Source organism: Watersipora subatra, chromosome 1 (genome assembly GCF_963576615.1).
Source record: "Watersipora subatra chromosome 1, tzWatSuba1.1, whole genome shotgun sequence".
Classification (NCBI taxonomy): Eukaryota; Metazoa; Bryozoa; class Gymnolaemata; order Cheilostomatida; family Watersiporidae; genus Watersipora; species Watersipora subatra.
Genome location: NC_088708.1, coordinates 19,168,984 through 19,186,343, shown reverse-complemented (window position 1 = coordinate 19,186,343; position 17,360 = coordinate 19,168,984). Strand labels below are relative to the sequence as shown.

Here is a 17,360-nt window from a genome sequence, read left to right as displayed (position 1 = left end):
GTTGACTTGAAGAGACATACAAAGCTTGGCACACAGATCAATTAAGTGAATAGCAAGTCTCAGTAGAGCTCAACAGGGTATAATAAAAAACAAGCTTAGTGCAGGCAAATTAGTTCATGTAACAGTCAGTCAGAACACGTGCTCTGCTAGCTTTTTGAACTAGGAAGTCGAGTTGATGCTTCATATAATTTTGTCTATAGTTGTATGACAGCCTTGTCGGTGCCACACATAGCTATTAAAAGATATATGTAATACAAACATATATGCAATACAAATCCTTCACATGTTAAGGTGACTTGATGTCATTGGCTAAAGTTTGTCTCTCAAGCAATCTGTTCGTCCTGATAAAAATGAAACAGCTTTCTGTAGGGGTCATGAGCTCGTGAAAAATGCCCACTAATTAGGGTTTCACAGATTACTTGCTGAAGCTACTTTGCCTGTTGTGTAATCAGTCTCCAATTTCTGAAGGAGACTGAGAATATCTGTTCAATGATTGTACATGACATGCTTATCAGAGATATACGGGGGAGAGTCGCCCGTTCAATCCATATTACAGGCCTTTTGAATAGGTGCTATGTTTGCAGTTTTCTGTTGCAAGAGTAACTTGCTTTGGGAAATGAAAGCATTATAAATATGTGAGAGATAGAGGGCCGTCTGCCCTATGTTGAGACAAGGATTATGCTTACTCAGTCTGTTGAGTTTTGGTGATAAGCTATTCTTCAATTATTTGAGAGGCTTTGTTCTGACGGGATATTCAACATTACATCAATAGAGAGAACAATTTTTGTATTTTCTTTGCAACATCAAACTGTTTATATAATATAAGAGCTTCTTTAGAAGATTCCAAAAACGTCATTGAATGATCAGTAGTTTTTCTGCCATCATATTTCAAATTAATTTTTAGTTAATGATTTCTTATTACAAGGTAGTAGAAAGCCTTGATGCAAGGTTTACAAATTTGGTTGTCAATGAAACCTCACTTTTTCTTTGTGAAGCATCATTTAGTTAGCTTTTTCTTTGCTCTATGATGCTGCACATTGCATGCATCACCGGCTTGTTTCCAGTTCGAGATTTTCTTTGTCATAAGACTCCCACGTCAATTGATACAGCAGATGGTTTCATTCATTGGGTTGATCTGGATTGTTTTGGCTAAAACACATTACTATTTAATTTTTTGAAACTGCAGAAAATTACTCCAAGCCTCAAAAACTCTGACCGATCCAAGATCATTACTTATCTTATTCATATTTTCTGTGTGTTTCTCCAGATTTGTCTTATCATATAGCATAAACTTGAATCCAGATGTTATAATTCTTCTGATTACTTTTGTATTTACGATGCCTTGAGCATTGGCAAATATATTATTAGATTGTTGTACAAACTAAAACATACAAACTTTTGACCATGATTTTGTTATAATTAGTACTTCCAACGATTATTTTCCATATTTTGTAAGAATGTAACAGTTAAAAATAGTAGCGAATATTCTTTAATTAAACACTACGCGGGCATGTGTTCACAGATTAACAAAGTGGAACCACTACGCAAAATTTGTTGTACGCGAATTGTTCGATGATAACCTAATTATATTTACAGAATAGTACGTCTATGCCAAATAAATTTTCCAACTGATGACTAGAAAGACGTACCTGCACTGCACGACCTTATTTACGAGTACATGTAGTTGCGGTTATTCGCACAAATAAGCTACGTGAATAGAGGGAGTCAGCGAAAACAGTGAAACAGGAAAAGTTAATGATAATGCGTATACAACATACAGCAGTGTACAATAATTTTTTTCCAGAAACTGTAAACGGTGTGATGTAAACACTACGGAGGTCACAGACATCCGCCCGAACTTACTTCACATTGTAAATGTGAATTTCTTTTACAATTTTTGACAGGACCCGGGACCACTGAATATAATCATTTTGTCCAATTATGTTCTCGGAAAGGGTAAATTGTCATGTATTATATTAAAAAATATTGCAAGTTGGAGAAAATTCTGTTGTTTTTCTTACTCGTAACTGCTTCTATAAGGTCACGGTGCTCGACACAACCACCATGTAGTTTTGATGTTTTAATGAAGGCCATCAATGGGAAAATATTGTTTTTTAACGCTGCAAGTTTTTTAATTAGATGTACTGATTAAGATTTGTTCAAAATCATGCCTGTTGGTTTTAGCCTTAGTTACTAAAAATTAGGAGCTATCGTTACGGCTTTCAAATTGAAGGAATTTGCTAAAATTGTAAGCTCGCCGTATGCACACTAACAGGAAAAAGTAACTGCAGAAATGTTTAGATATACCTCAAACAACTTTTGTCCGTTTCAAAAAGCTCGTGTTCTATAAGCTTTTTAATTCACAACCATATTGTAGGTGCTCTAGCTCTAAAATCGCTCTTCTATTTTGTCTTACATTTCACTCTGCCTAAACTCGAATACTCTCTTTAGCAGCCTGAACATACCTGCCAACTCTCACGCATTGGGCGTGAGACTCACGCAATCACCCCAAAGAAAAAATGAAAATGCGTGAGATTTTTGCCCCAATTTCCAAAATTTTATATATACTATCATTGATACATCAATTGCCCCAAAACCAAATCTCACGCATTGCCCCACTCTTGGGTTGGCAGGTCTGAGCCTGAATTATAAGTAACTACATGTAGCTGCATTACCCGCCTACAGGAACATACTCACGTGCAGCACAAGGTTTATTGAGAGTTGTCTTTCATACTGTAAAACAACTCCAAATATGCAGTCTACTGAAATTGTTGTCCTGATCAGAGTATGCATGCACATATACATGTTGGGGAGAACAATAGAAATCTGCAATGTGTTTTACAGCTAGATGCATATAAAATCTAGTAAATATTCTAGATTCATGTGTCTAGATTCATGCATCCGTTCATACCCGTCTATATTTGCAGTTGACGATAGCGTACTTCTGCCGCTGAGCCCTCGCCTCGGCTGATCAGTCTTTACCCGCCTGGCGTTGACAATCGCGCTTTTGCACTCGCCTCGCAATCAATTGCTTTGCACTCGCAATCAATCGCCTTGCAATCAATCAGCCCGCACCCGCCTCGCAATCAATCGCCTTGCACTCTCCTCGCAATCAATCGCCTCGCAATCAATCGCCTCGCAATCAATCGCCTCGCACTCGCCTTGCAATCACCTCCCACTCGCCTCGTAATCACCTTCCACTCAATTGCCTCGCACTCGTCTCACAATCAATCGCCTCGCACTCGCCTTGCAATCAATCACCTCGCACTCGCCTTGCAATCAATCACCTCGCACTCATCTTGCAATCAATCAACATGCACTCGCAACCAATCGTCTCGCAACCAATCGCCTCGCAGTCAATCGCCTCGCACTCGCCAACTCATTCATCCGAAAAGCCACGCCTGGAGACTCTCACTGAACTCGGAGCGAAAAAGTTATCCCGCGCATCCCCGAGTGACGCCACGTGTAAGATACCTGTATCTTGACTATGACCTAGTTTCATCTCGCCTCTGCCTAGCTGCGGTTTCTACATACCGATGTCAGAACAACTCTCATGTCAGAGCTACATATCTTTTATACATTAAGTTGTTATTTTACTATACACAAAAGATAAGAACGTAACACATTTCTATAACATTTCATCATTTGACAATTACTACAAGACCAACATCTTTTGCTGCCAAGACTGTCTGTGTCACCATTCGTGTCAGCCTCCATAAACATTCCAACTACGCTAATGATCTGTCCGCATCCGCTTGCTTATCTTTGTCTGTGCGCCTGGAACAAAATTAATTGTGTAAATATTATTCTGCAACCTTTTTGTATCTTGTGTTTGACTCATGCCACACATATTTTATGTAAGTCATACTCTCCTATATAAGGGAATCCCATCTTGTTTGTGGGGAGTCTTTCGTTCAAACATTCATACTGATACTCTTACGATCATATTTTGTTATACATTCTCGCTAAGTAATATAGATCGTTAAATATACTGTTCTTAAATACGACCTCTGTCTCGTTATCGCAGTATTAAATCTTGTGGTAGAAAAACAGTTCTACAAACTTTGGCTTAAACAGAATAAGCCCCCTAAGGGTAACATTGCTAAGAAGGACATTAGCAACGGGTTATCACACCATGGCCCCAAGCCGAGCTGTGCTACCCGGCGTTACCCAGGTAGTAAAAAAGTCTTTGCATAGAAAATTGATTTGTATTTAACATATAACAACATTTGCCATTCTAACTTTCAAACTACATATCATGAAAGAAGTGTTTTGTGTATTTGAAATAAATTAGGAGAGAAAATAAAACAACTGTAAAGGTTTTCAAACTTTTTCTAACAACGACAACTTTCCAACTTCATATCATGAGGAAAAGGTTTTGTGCAGGACAACTGATTTAAAAATAAATTAAACAATTGTAAAGGTTTTCAAACCAATGTAAATTTAAAATTTCATAACTTTCAGCGACCTATATTTTTTGATAACGTAGTGAACCTCAGTTCTCGAACATAATCAGTTCCAGAAGGTAATTCGAAAACCGAGTTGTTTGAGATCCGAAACAATTTTTCCCATTAAAATAAAATAATGTAAATTTTAATCTGCTCCAAGGAGAGAAAACAACTTCGGTAAAGTATTTTTTCAACATTTTACACCATAAACTGTACTTGTACCCGGGTAATAAAAAAGTCTGCACAGGAAATCTATTTGTATTTAACATACATAACAACATTTGCCATTCTAACACACAAACTACATAGGTAACATGAGAAAACATGATTGGTAACCTATCATGAGAAAAGTGTTTTGTGTAGTTGAAATAATTTGAGAGAAAATAAAAACAACTGTAAAGTTTATCAAACTTTGTCAAAAAACTGTAACTTTCAAACTTCATATCATGAGGAAAAGGTTTTCTGCCAGTCTAATAAATTAAAAAAATAAAACAATTGTAAAAGAGATTAGATGTAAATTTCAAATAATTAGCAAGTAATAGCTAAATTAAGTCGGTTTTGCAACAATTACAATAAAAGATGATACGGTAATGATACAATTAATACAGACTGAGAAAACAAAATAAAACTCATGAATATGTTGAATTAATAGTAGCAATTCTTGCATAAAAATGTGTGGGTATAAAAAGGTTACCGTCCCACCAGAAACTATCCATCAATTCTTTGAATACGACTATACTAAAAAATATGACAGAGTATCATAGTATTTTGTAGTTGAAATTTTATTAGAACAATGTCTACCAAAAATGGTTGAATAAAAGAATAATATTACTAATAAAGATTGGAAACTAATCAAGTAATAATAACAGTGATAGGAAAATGAATAATGTTTAAACTTCAAACACGATACTCAACCTATGTTTAAAAGAATGCAAGTTGAAATGATAACAACGATGAAACAAACTTTAAAAAACTTCAAAAGTCATAAGAAGTTTATAAATGTAATAAGAGAATTTAAATTTATATATCCATATATATATTTCTCAAATTATGTAAATGTATGTAAATATAAGAGCGTGGAGAATAACTGCTACTTGCAATCTTACACGATAAATCTTACAAATGTTTGTTGTAAAATGTGAAATTAATTACGAAAAATTAATTGGTTAGGTTTAAAAGGAAAGATGTGTAAGCTAATACATCTAGCTGTACAACCCAGCGTTGCCCGTGTAATAAAAAAGTCTGTGAACAGAAAATTGATTTGTATTTAACATATAACAACATTTGCCATTCTACCTAAAACAATTGTAAAGGTTTTCAAACTTACTTTGTCAAACAACTTTTAAACTTTATATATTGAGAAAAATGTTTCGTGCAGGTCAAATAAATTTTAAAAAATAAAACGACTATAAAAAGGTTTAGATGTAGCAGTGAAACAATTAGCAAGTAATAGCTAAATTGAGTCTGTTTTGCTACGATTTCAATATGAGATGATTCGGTAATGATACAATTAATACGAACTGAGAAAACAAAATTCGTGAATATGTTGAATTAATAATACGAATTCTTGCATAGAAGTGTGTGTATAAAAAAGTTACTGTTCCACCAACAGCTATCCATCAAAACTCTGAACACGACGATACTGGTACGACGATATGTTATGTAAGAATAAAATATTGTAGTGTCTTTGTCTGATCGAAGGTGAGAGAATCTAGATGTAAAATTTTTGTCATTTTTGTGTGAAAACGGCAAACGATGAATAGGTTGTATAGAGGCGTGTACTTACCGGAGATTCCCGTTAATGCGCCCTAGATACCTAGTAGCGGCTAATAGTCCGAAAAGTACGGTACTCTATAAGACGGACACTCAATCAATCAAACACGCACGCAGACAGACAACGATTGCCGTTTATGTAGTAGATAATTGGTAAAAATAAGTATATTTGGTTTGTTCAAACCAAATATACTTATTTTTACCTAAACCCTCTGTGATCCTTGAAGCACTTGATACACAATGTAAATGTGAAGCAGCATGTGAATGTGCTGCTTTCAATAACAAACGCTAGTTGCTGCTTTTACAGGACAGTAGTCACATACTGATAAAGACATGGATGAATGTGAGTCGGAGGAGAGCTCGGGCAAAGAGATGTGGCTATTACTGCTTAAAGGTGATACAGAGAGGCTTGAGAATTATATCAACTCTCACATGAAAGATGTGGCAGAGATGTTATTGTATGAGGACAGCACCAATGGCCATGAGACAAACACCTGCATTGAACTCTTTATCAAAAAGTCTGGTAAGGCTTCAAGGTACCACCATTTCACATTCATAGGCAGCACGCTTGACTTGGCAATTGGGCTTCCACCATCTGTTTGACTTACCATGTTTATGTAGGAGAAAGAATGTCACTCTCGTCTGACACATCCATACTTGTTGGAAATATTTATTATGAAGGGTTCTATTTATGGCGTCTTATAGTGCCTCGCGTTGCGTGTTCACAACTCGAGTTGTACAACTCGAGTTGCACAACTCGAGTTATGAACACGCAACGCGAGGCACTGTAAGGAGCCAAATCTATTTGTTATTATCTAAATACTAGCAGCTGCTCAACAGAGACAAAATGAAACTTTGACTAGTTATTCTATTGTGTGACTCAAGACATTGTTATATTGGTGATATCTGTATACTGCATAAAATCAGCCCTATGAGTTGCATTGTGATAAGGAGTTGTAGTGGATCTTGTATTGAGATATTAACTTTACCTATCTGTCACTAGAATGGTGGAAGATTTTCTAAAGGCTCCATATGTTCAATGCTATACAGTGTCTTTCATAGTATAGTTATCTGATATGGTATAGTATCACACTCTCTATAGTTTCATACTGTATGACATGAAACTGAGTCAGCAGCTTCTTGTTAGGCAGCTGTCGATAAACTGATAATATTGATAAGCTTGGCCTTGTTTGCTTTCATTAGCACCGCCTGCTTGATGTGCATGTTGTCAAGCAAAGATGATAATCAATACGCTATTAAACCTACGGTAGTCTGGAATGAGGTTAACAAGCAACCATTATATTGTAAAAAAAGATTTTTAAAACATGCAACCAGCATAAAAATACGATCATTGTGAATCTGTCTATAGTGTCCCAAATCTACTGGAAATCGGAAAGGTTACTATTTGTTTTTAACAGTCGGTGGTGGCTGTTCATTTTTCATCTTCTAAAATCTAGCAAGCGGCCCTTTAGAGAGGGGTTTTGTTGGTTGGTATATAAACTACTCCAAGTCTATTAAAGTCAGATGTCACTGTTGGACTTTCATCATACCTGCTGGATGTTGAAGGTGTGCAATATGACTCATATGATTGTTTGAGGGTGTGTGATGTGACTGTAGCCATAATCTATGGTTATACAGTAAGACTGGTTGGGTAGGGAACTTTTATTGTGAAGTAAAGGAACAAGCATGTTGATATATAAGTAATCTTCTGTGGTCTTCTATACAATACATTGGATGATCTTCAAGTTACAATCAAGAGATCAGAGTAACTCTTTTAATTGGTTATTAGATATTAAAAACATCATTTATTTTGACCGGTCGTTAAGTGCAGTGTAGTTTTTGTGTTTCTGATTTATCATTGTATGGTAATGTCTGTAGACTTCCTTCTTGGGCTATTAGGATATTAAAGATGTGGTTGCGTCAAAAAATTCAATTTAATGAAATTAAAACCCATAAAAGGCTAAAACATCAGCTACAATTTGATGCCATTTTTGTCTTTGTAGACCAACCTTGTCCAGAGATATATGCGTTTGAATGAGGCCCTCTTTTAAAAAGCTCACATTCCAGCGGGTGCCTCTTTCGTGACGCCACAAGCAAGATATCTGAAACGAAACCACAAGCGATAAATATGAGGTCGCTTCGTTAGCCAATCATGAGCGCGAAATCTTTATATAGGCCGTAATAAATGTTATCACTCGTAAAACGCGTTGTCTGTGATCTCGAAGAATCTCATCGTTAGAGAATTCTCAACGTTACTGATTCAAAGCATTTCAACAATTACTAAGTTATACATAGTTTTGTATAGCGACTGTGACTCAGAGTTATTTGAGCAACTTTTAGTAAAAGATTGGAGTAGACAGCCTATGGCTGTTGACAGGCGTCAGCAGCGTTTTGCTGCAGAGGAAGACAGAATGGAGGTAAATTAACTTAGAGTCTTCTATACTTAAGTAAATGTAATATTTTTATAGTCATAAATACATTTACTAATTAATAAAATGATAATTCTTTGCTATCTCCAATCATCACTTCATAGCTTATCTGCCGTTTTACCTAGCTTTAATATTTTTTTCGAATTTTCTTTGGTAAATTAGAGTCATGATTACCAATTATTTTCACTCGTAGGAAGTGGGTAAAATCGATTGATCATTGCAAATCTTTAATTTCCAGAACCAAAGCTTCGAATCGTTGGCTTGGCTTGCTTGTGCCTTTATTAAATGTTTATTCGTTTTTAAACTTACACTCGCAATCTATTTAACTCCCAATTTGGAAGCTGTCAATAGATACGCTTTAGAATGACATATCTATGAATGACATATATTTATTGCATTTGTTTTACTGATTACAGAATGTTTATGTCGTCCCACCAGCCGAAGAAGCTTTGTCAGTGTGGAAACTGCCATAAAGGGGAAAGAGAGACTTGAATGCGTGCTGCATAAGCCATGATGTTTTGTTTGAGTTTGTTGCAGTAGATGAATTTGTCTTATTGTATCAGCTAATACTATCTGAGTGGCCACGACTTGATGAATATTTTTAATAAAAGTTTTATGCCGAGATGAAAATATTTTTGCTTGTAAAAATTATATAATAAAATAATATTGTTGAAGATAATGCAAAACATGATTTGCAGAATATTGTAGTGAATTGGATATGGTATATGGATGTCCGCAGAACTGGAGAAGGTGAGTTCAAATCCAGTTTGCAGCAGACTTCTCATCCTTAAAACTCTATCCCTGTCTATATTCTTTTCAAAGACGTGGCTTGCTTATTTCACTTCGGTAGTATTCAGTAAGAATACTACTAGTAAGAAACTAGTACGTAGACGGTGTAGGCAATGATATACAGCCCCGCCCCAAAGATAGGCGACAGGCATAATGTGGGCGGGGCTTATAAGAGGCTGTATATCGTTAGTATGGGTAGCTGTAGAACTGTGCTGACACAAAGACCGCGTTCTACATAGTGACTTGACAGAATTACCGTAGACCGGTAGAATTGGTAGTCGGTACCCAAATGTTTACACAACATTTGGAGAAAGTGAGTAGAACAAATTTTCAATTTTCGTTATTTGAGACCTTTGAAACATTCATAATAATGCATCTGTAGCAGGATTTAAAATTTTATTCTAGCCAACATGAGCAAATACAAAATAAGATATATGCCAATAGAGCCGCGTAAGACTAGACTTTTATCGCAAATAGCCGATGTGAATACGAGAGATAGAGACATTGCCTAACGCGTGACATCATTTTGGGCAAGTCTGGGCACGTTTTTGTGGCCTGAGCGTTTTTACGGCGATCAGATTTTTTCGGTTTTAATCTTCAAATATCTTGGCAATGCGATCGCGTAACACAACAAACAACATATCAACTGATAGAGAAAAAAAAATGCTTTCTTTTAAGATCAACTTAAATTTGACGCAACCACATCTTTAAAACATATTAGCGGTTATGGCAGCAGTTACTGGTAGTCTATGGAGTATATAAACAGTGGATAAACAGTGTCTGGATTGTGTGGCTTGTATGGCTTATATTATTTGGCCTTGATGAACATATTCTAGTTTAACTGCTACTTCAATTGTAGAAGATGTAAAATGGAGAGAACTGCTTTTGGAAAGAATCTTAGAGAAGGTTCCAGCAAGTACTCAAGAACAGATAATTACTAGCTGCGATTTAAAAGGTCGCAATGCTTTGCACTGGGCTGTGAGATTTAATAATATGCCCGTTGTTCAAGCATTTCTGGGCCTGCTGCCCAAGCATCTTCAAACGAAAGCCATAGAGCAGCCAGACACATGGGGTCGTAACTCCATCCAATGGGCTTTGAGGTTGAACCATTCTGACATCTTATCCTTGTTAGTGAACTATATAGGATTGAAAAGCCAAGCATCCAGCCCAGCTAAACATTTCATAGCAAAGACTTGAGAGAAATTTCCATTTCCATGATCAGATATGTAGGGTACAGGATGGTAGTTGGATTGACTGCAAATTTTTTATTTGTTTTTTAAATAAGCAATAAACTTGTTTACTTTTTTGGAGATGTTACACAAGCTAATCTGTAGTTATATTGTTCCTCGTAGTCGTCCAGGCATACCTGTTGAGTGCTTGCAGGATGCATGGATCTTCATCAATATGACAGTTAAGGAAATAATAATGACATTCTCATCATGTGTGACCGGTGACAGCTGGTGAGAGGACCAGTGTCATATCAGATTGATCATGTATACAAATGCCACGAATGCCACGTGTGCACCCAACTTACTAAGAGCTTTTTCATATTTAGGCGCACGAAAATTATGTATACATGTATATAGAAACTTAAGAACACAATGGTTCTGCAACGGACACATTAGCTATATTTATATGTTAGGAAGGTGATAACTAGATATTGTAATTTAACTGTTTTTTATCTGACGGTTGTTTATAGTTGATATACAAAAATATTCAGAACTTAATAAGGCAGTGCAGCTTATTGAACAGAAGGGTACAAGTTGTGCATTTTGAATGTCAGGTTGTGACAACTCTCATCCTCTCCATGATTTCTTCAGAGTGGTTGGCAATGACCTGTAATGAGATAAGGAAGGCTATGAGAGACAGCAAGCTTAGAGTGAGTACAGTAGAGATTTTACTCGAGCAGAAAACGCACTAACCTCGATTTCCAGATGGGACCTCGATTACACCAATACCAACACACTTGTAGCTGTGGTGACAGGGACAAGCATTGACGTGTGGGTTTCGCTCAGTGTCTCGGTCAAAGCAGACTAAAAAGCACTGAAAGTTTTAAAAAAAACATTAACCTAACTCATTTCTGTATCATATTACTGTCTAATACCTTTAAATATGTGTAAGTGTAGACGCTGTATATATAGCCTCAAATTGGTTGAAGTGAGAGAGACAAGCAAAGGGATTTGTTCACTGTTAGTAGCTGAGCTCAGTTTATACTATATACTCATAATATGGATATATACATACATATATAACTATATATATACATAACTAAATAGATTAATGTATATACAGTTTATATATACCTACACATAAAATGACCCTCCTGAAGATAGACAACAGACTAACAGATAGGTATAACGGTTTTCTTAGTCATCGTATATTGCTCGAGTAACTAGAGAGCACTTTACCTTTTAGTACCATATTAACATGTGACTGCATCATTACTAGTTAAGTTATAGTATCTTATTGTATTTCATATTTACACTTATTGCTACTAAATTTTTATTGTGCTTCACAATATAAATATATGTTCAGATATAATAATTATACAGTAACTATTATACACATAAATATATATGAATTTCAGTGTTTGTTTTTTGTTGCTCTTTTGTTTTCTGTCGTCTCTGTGTTTAGTTATAGCGATTAGAATATAACAACAAAAAATCCTCTTCATAGAGGATTTGATCTAGAAACCTCAAGGTCTGCAGACCAGCGATCTAATCCACTACACTGCGATGTCCAACTGACCATAGTAATAAATGGTTGTGATGACATTCATTACATCAGTTAAACTACTCAGGCTTAAACCGCTTGGGGTTATTAGCTAACATGGTGGATCATTATGCCTAATTAACGCAATGATTATTAGGCTGGCTTCAAACATAGCTATTGTTTTAGTAAAAATTTAGACTATTAGCTTACGAGGTAAGTTACTCAAATTCATTGGGTAATTATTCTATTACCTTTGCCCGCCAGACATTCAGCTAGTAGTTCTATAAAACAATTCTTTAGCCCTCAATTGATTTCACTGTGAGTTATAGCCTGTGGACTATAATTACTTTAGGTAAACTTTTCATTCAGCTATATGGAAAACAGACCTACATATATGTAATAGTAATAGAAACATATAATAGAGTGAAGGTAATTATAAACATTTATAAGCACATAAAGCATATCCTCTCACCATCGCCATCCTGTCCGAGTGGTTGACATACTCCAGCTCCAAGAACTGAGATAAAACGTTTACCTCTGAAGAATCCAACACAGCATTCTGAACAGCCACAATCTTCATCCGTGTTGCATCTACCTCCACGAGTGTCTTCACAAAAAACACATCATTAGCTGGATGAGTTGATCAGTATTTGTAAAGTATGTTTGTTTGTGAGTTGTTGAACTTATCATTTCAAGTTAAAATAAGATCACACATGTCTCACCTGTACATACTACAGCAGCAATAAGTACAACAAGAGCAATAGATGTTGTGAGTGTTGCCGACTTCATGTTCTTGTAGAGCTGGTGTCAACTGGTGCAGGTTGTACATGCAGAAGGTGGCAGACGAATGTAAATCAACCTTTTATTGTAAAGAGGTTATCAAAGAATGATAAGCATGACTTATCACAGAAAGCTTCTTCTGATTGGTTGGAAAAATAATTGGTGCAGTGAATGACATGATCTTTAAAAGTAGATAGTGACACCCTTGATATTAACATGCAATGATTAAGTACTGACTTGAAAAGCATTGGCAAAATATTTTTGCTGAATAATTATTTAAATGTAAACAAATACAAAAATCATGCTATCATCACCAAGAAGCCTTTGTTCTGCAGGATACAAGGCTAAAATAAATAATGCATTTCACCACAGTTACTGGAAGTATTCGGTATGATTTATGCAGATTATAAGAAACGTCAAAACTCGATGATGAACTATGAAACTTTAAAATAAGTTGTGATATTATTTGAAGCATGTCCTAGCAAGGTCCTTAAGATCTGTAGTAGTACAATGAATTGGTCAGCTTATACGTTTTTAACATGGGGCAGATAACTCCATAAATTGTGCCATTGAATTAAATTTACTTGTGAGAAATGACCGCAATCACTAGGCTACAACTATAAATGCGTATTTGCTTATAGATATATTTGTATCTATATATATTCATATGTATACACGCTTATATATACATACATAAAAATCAAATACAATGTATATACATTTATATATTTGTATATATATTTGTACTTTTTATTTGTATTATAGGTAAGTATTTGTTTAAGACATTTCATGGTTCACAATGTTATAATCTACACCAAGTCTTATATTTTTATATTGTGATTATTATAACCAACAACTGCTTCTATCAAACTTATGAAGTTAGAATCTTATTTCTATATAATTGCTATTCCTATATAACCTTTTAAATTTAGTGAGAGGCACATCAAAGTTTTATTGCCTGGCATATAAACTTTTAAAGTCTATTAAAGTCAAATGTCATTGTTGGACTTTCATCATAATTGCTAGATGTCGAAGGTGTGCAATATGACTCATAGGATTGTCTGAGGGTGTGTGATGTGACTGTAGCCATAATCTATGGTTATACAGTAAGACTGGTTGGGTAGGGTACTTTTATTGTGAAGTAAAGGAACAAGCATGTTGATATACAAGTAATCTTCTGTGGTCTTCTATACAATACATTGGATGATCTTCAAGTTACAATCAAGATATCAGAGTAACTCTTTTAATTGGTTCTTAGATATTAAAAACATCACTTATTTTGACCGGTTGTTAAGTGCAGTGTAGTTTTTGTGTTTCTCATTTATCATTGTATGGTAATGTGTGTAGACTTCTTTCCTGGGCTATTAGGATATTAAAAAATATTAGCGGTTATGGCAGCAGTTGCAGGTTGTCTACGAAGTATAAAAACAGTGGATAAAGGGTGTCTTGAATGTGTGGCTTGTATAGCTTATATTCCTTGGCATTGATGAACATATTCCAGTTCAACTGCTACTTCAATTGCAGAAGATGTAAAATGGAGAGAAGTTCTTTTGGGAGGAATCTTAGGGAATGTTCCGGCAAGTACTTAGCAGAAGATAATTACTAGCTGTGATTTATAAAGTCTTTATTTGAAGGTAGGTTTTATTATTGATGTTCAGAAATATTCAGCAGCTAACCAGTCAGCGAAAATAACTTGTTACATTAATGTCATGTTGGAACAACTCCTATCATCTCCGTGACTTTTTCAGTGTGGTTGACAATGACCTGTAATGAGATAAGGAAGGCTATGGGAGACAGCAAGCTCAGAGTGACTGCAGCAAATTTACACAAGCAGAAAACACACTAACCCCAAATTCCAGAAATAACATTAAGATGACCGGTACCAATACATTTGTAGCTGTGGTGACAGGGACAAGAATTGACATGTGGGTTTTGCTCAGTCTCTCGCTCATAGCAGACTAAAACGAAATGGAAAGTATTATCATAAATCACTCTATAATATAGAGTGATTTATGGAAATAGAAACAATATAACCCGGCAACGGTAAATATAAAAATTTTCAAGACTATGAAGCATATCCTCTCACCATCTTATCTGACGGATCAACATACTCCAGTTACAAAAAATGAGAATGAGTGGTTGACTTCTGAAGAATTCAACAGAGCATTGTAAATAGTTTATACGTATGTACAAATATATACATAGGTTGATAAATAAATATACACATAGACATATGTATATATATAAACATATACATACACGTGTACATACGCATATACATAAACAAATATACAGTGTATATATATGTATATATATATATATATATACACTGTACATTTGTTTATGTATATGCGTATGTACATGTGTATGTTTATATATATATACATATATATATATATATATATATATATATATATATACATATATATATATACCCACACATAAAATGACCCTCCTGAAGATTGACAACAGACTAACAGATAAGTATAACTGTTTTCTTATTCATCGTATATTGCTCGAGTAACTAGAGAGCACTTTACCTTTTAGTACCATATTAACATGTGACTGCATCATTACTAATTAAGTTATAGTATCTTATTGTATTTCATATCTACATTTATTGCAACTAAATTTTGTATTACTTTACCATATAAATATATATGCAGATATATGGATTATATAGTAACTATTATACACATTTAGTTGTATAAAACCATACTTCAACACTCATTTGATCTAGGTGAGAACCATAACCTGAGTTTCTGTTTGTATAGCCTGCTTTCTATATTTACGTCGGGCTGACTTTTAGCATTCAGCTATATGAAAACAGACCTACATATATGTAATTGTAATAGACAATATATTAGAGTGAAGGTAGTGCTTGATAGAGTAAAGGTAGTGCTTGATAGAGTGAAGGTAGTGCTTGATAGAGTGAAGGTAGTGCTTGATAGAGTGAAGGAAGTGCTTGATAGAGTGAAGGTAGTGCTTGATAGAGTGAAGGTTGTGCTTGATAGAGTGAAGGTAGTGCTTGATAGAGTGAAGGCAGTGCTTGATAGAGTGAATGTAGTGCTTGATAGAGTGAAGGTAGTGCTTGATAGAGTGAAGGTAGTGCTTGAGAGTGAAATTAGTGCTTGATAGAGTGAAGGTAGTGCTTGATAGAGTGAAGGTAGTGCTTGATAGAGTGAAGGTAGTGCTTGATAGAGTGAAGGTAGTGCTTGATTGAGTGAAGGTAGTGCTTGATAGAGTAAAGGTAGTGCTTGATAGAGTGAAATTAGTGCTTGATAGAGTGAAGGTAATTATAAAAGTTCATAAAACTATGAAGCGTATTTACTCACTATCACCATCTTGTCCGAGTGGTTGACATACTTTAGCTGCACGAAATGAGCCAATGACGATTTCCATACAACATTCTGAACAGCCACAATCTGCATCCGTGTTGCATATGACTACAAGCGTGTCGTCAAAAAACACATTAGCTGGATGAGTTGATCAGTATTTGTAAAGTATGTTTGTTTGTGAGTTGTTGAACTTATCATTTCAAGTTAAAATAAGATCACACATGTCTTACCTGTACATGCTGCAGCAGCAATAAGTAAAACAAGAGCTATAGATGTTGTGAGTGTTGCTGACTTCATGTTCTCATACAGCTGATGTCAACTGGTGCAGGTTGTACATGCAGAAGTTGGCAGACGAATGGAAACCAACTTTTTATTGTAAAGAGGTTATCAAAGAATGATAAGCATGACTTATCACAGGAAGCTTCATCTGATTGGTTGAAGAAAAAAATGGTTGAAGAGAAAGATGCAATGATCTTTAGAAGCAGATGGTGACATCATTGCTATTAATATACGTACTCAAGTGCTGACATGAAAAACATCACCAAAATGTTTTTGCTAAATAGTAAATAAAACATATACAAATAGAGAAATCTTGCTTAGAGTCTTTGTTGTGCAGGATAAAAGAGCAAAACAATTAATTATTTTTCCTACAGTTACAGTATTCAGAATGATTTACTCAGATTATAAGAAACATCAGAATTTTTTGGTGAACTATGAAACACAAAGTTTCTTCTGATTGGTTGGAAGTAAATAGTTGGTGTAGCGAATGACATACTGATCTTTAGAAGTAGATAGTGACACCCTTGATATTAACATGCATTGATTAAGTACTGGCTTGAAAAGTATTGACAAAATATTTTTGCTAAATAGTTACTTAAATGTAAACAGATACAGAAATCTTAAGCTTTTGTCACCAAAAAGTCTTTGTTGTGCAGGATACAAGGCTAAAATAAATACTGATTTTACTCCGAGTTACTTGTAGTATCCAGTATGGTTTATTCAGATTATAAAACAACAAAAATTTAAGATGAAAAATGAAACGTGCAAATAAGTTGTGATATTATTTGAAGCGTGAGCAGCAAGGTTTGAAT

General features: G+C 35.1%; 3 protein-coding genes across 4 annotated transcripts; 1 reads left to right on the top strand and 2 right to left on the bottom strand.

The window, feature by feature from the left end:
• Window positions 1-1,734: 1,734 nt before the first annotated feature.
• LOC137408753 (uncharacterized) lies at window positions 1,735-10,636 on the top strand. 2 transcript variants are annotated; one of them, XM_068095340.1, is made up of 3 exons: window positions 1,735-1,877; window positions 6,529-6,744; window positions 10,299-10,636. In XM_068095340.1, the coding sequence occupies exons 2-3, from the start codon at window positions 6,555-6,557 to the stop codon at window positions 10,634-10,636; spliced, it is 528 nt and encodes a 175-aa protein (XP_067951441.1). In that variant the 5' UTR covers window positions 1,735-1,877; window positions 6,529-6,554. The 2 variants fall into 2 exon arrangements, with proteins under 2 accessions (XP_067951441.1, XP_067951448.1); XM_068095347.1 differs by lacking the exon at window positions 1,735-1,877 and adding an exon at window positions 1,907-1,956.
• A 499-nt stretch (window positions 10,637-11,135) lies between these two features.
• Window positions 11,136-13,018, bottom strand: LOC137408771 (astakine-like). The gene is made up of 4 exons (XM_068095357.1): window positions 12,874-13,018; window positions 12,624-12,758; window positions 11,362-11,472; window positions 11,136-11,275 (listed from the first exon to the last, which is right to left on the bottom strand). Exons 1-4 carry the CDS (start codon window positions 12,938-12,940, stop codon window positions 11,256-11,258), a joined length of 333 nt encoding a protein of 110 aa, XP_067951458.1. The 5' UTR covers window positions 12,941-13,018; the 3' UTR covers window positions 11,136-11,255.
• A 1,039-nt stretch (window positions 13,019-14,057) lies between these two features.
• Window positions 14,058-16,647, bottom strand: LOC137410537 (prokineticin Bm8-f-like). Its single transcript, XM_068095969.1, has 4 exons — window positions 16,500-16,647; window positions 16,267-16,377; window positions 14,779-14,889; window positions 14,058-14,695 (listed from the first exon to the last, which is right to left on the bottom strand). Exons 1-4 carry the CDS (start codon window positions 16,564-16,566, stop codon window positions 14,676-14,678), a joined length of 309 nt encoding a protein of 102 aa, XP_067952070.1. The 5' UTR covers window positions 16,567-16,647; the 3' UTR covers window positions 14,058-14,675.
• Between the last annotated feature and the right edge of the window lie 713 nt (window positions 16,648-17,360).

What these genes read in the sequence shown, in the direction of transcription:
- LOC137408771 (XM_068095357.1), bottom strand. Translation starts at nt 12,940, where the DNA reads ATGAAGTCGGCAACACTCACAACATCTATTGCTCTTGTTGTACTTATT. An exon ending in TGCTGCTGTAGTATGTACAG is followed by an intron (nt 12,759 to 12,873) that starts GTGAGACATGTG and finishes TTTTTTGTGAAG; the next exon opens with ACACTCGTGGAGGTAGATGC. An exon ending in ACTCGGACAGGATGGCGATG is followed by an intron (nt 11,473 to 12,623) that starts GTGAGAGGATAT and finishes AGTGCTTTTTAG; the next exon opens with TCTGCTTTGACCGAGACACT.
- LOC137410537 (XM_068095969.1), bottom strand. Translation starts at nt 16,566, where the DNA reads ATGAAGTCAGCAACACTCACAACATCTATAGCTCTTGTTTTACTTATT. An exon ending in ACTCGGACAAGATGGTGATA is followed by an intron (nt 14,890 to 16,266) that starts GTGAGTAAATAC and finishes ATTTCGTTTTAG; the next exon opens with TCTGCTATGAGCGAGAGACT. An exon ending in TGTTATTTCTGGAATTTGGG is followed by an intron (nt 14,696 to 14,778) that starts GTTAGTGTGTTT and finishes ATCTCATTACAG; the next exon opens with GTCATTGTCAACCACACTGA.
- LOC137408753 (XM_068095340.1), top strand. Translation starts at nt 6,555, where the DNA reads ATGGATGAATGTGAGTCGGAGGAGAGCTCGGGCAAAGAGATGTGGCTA. An exon ending in ACTCTTTATCAAAAAGTCTG is followed by an intron (nt 6,745 to 10,298) that starts GTAAGGCTTCAA and finishes CTTCAATTGTAG; the next exon opens with AAGATGTAAAATGGAGAGAA.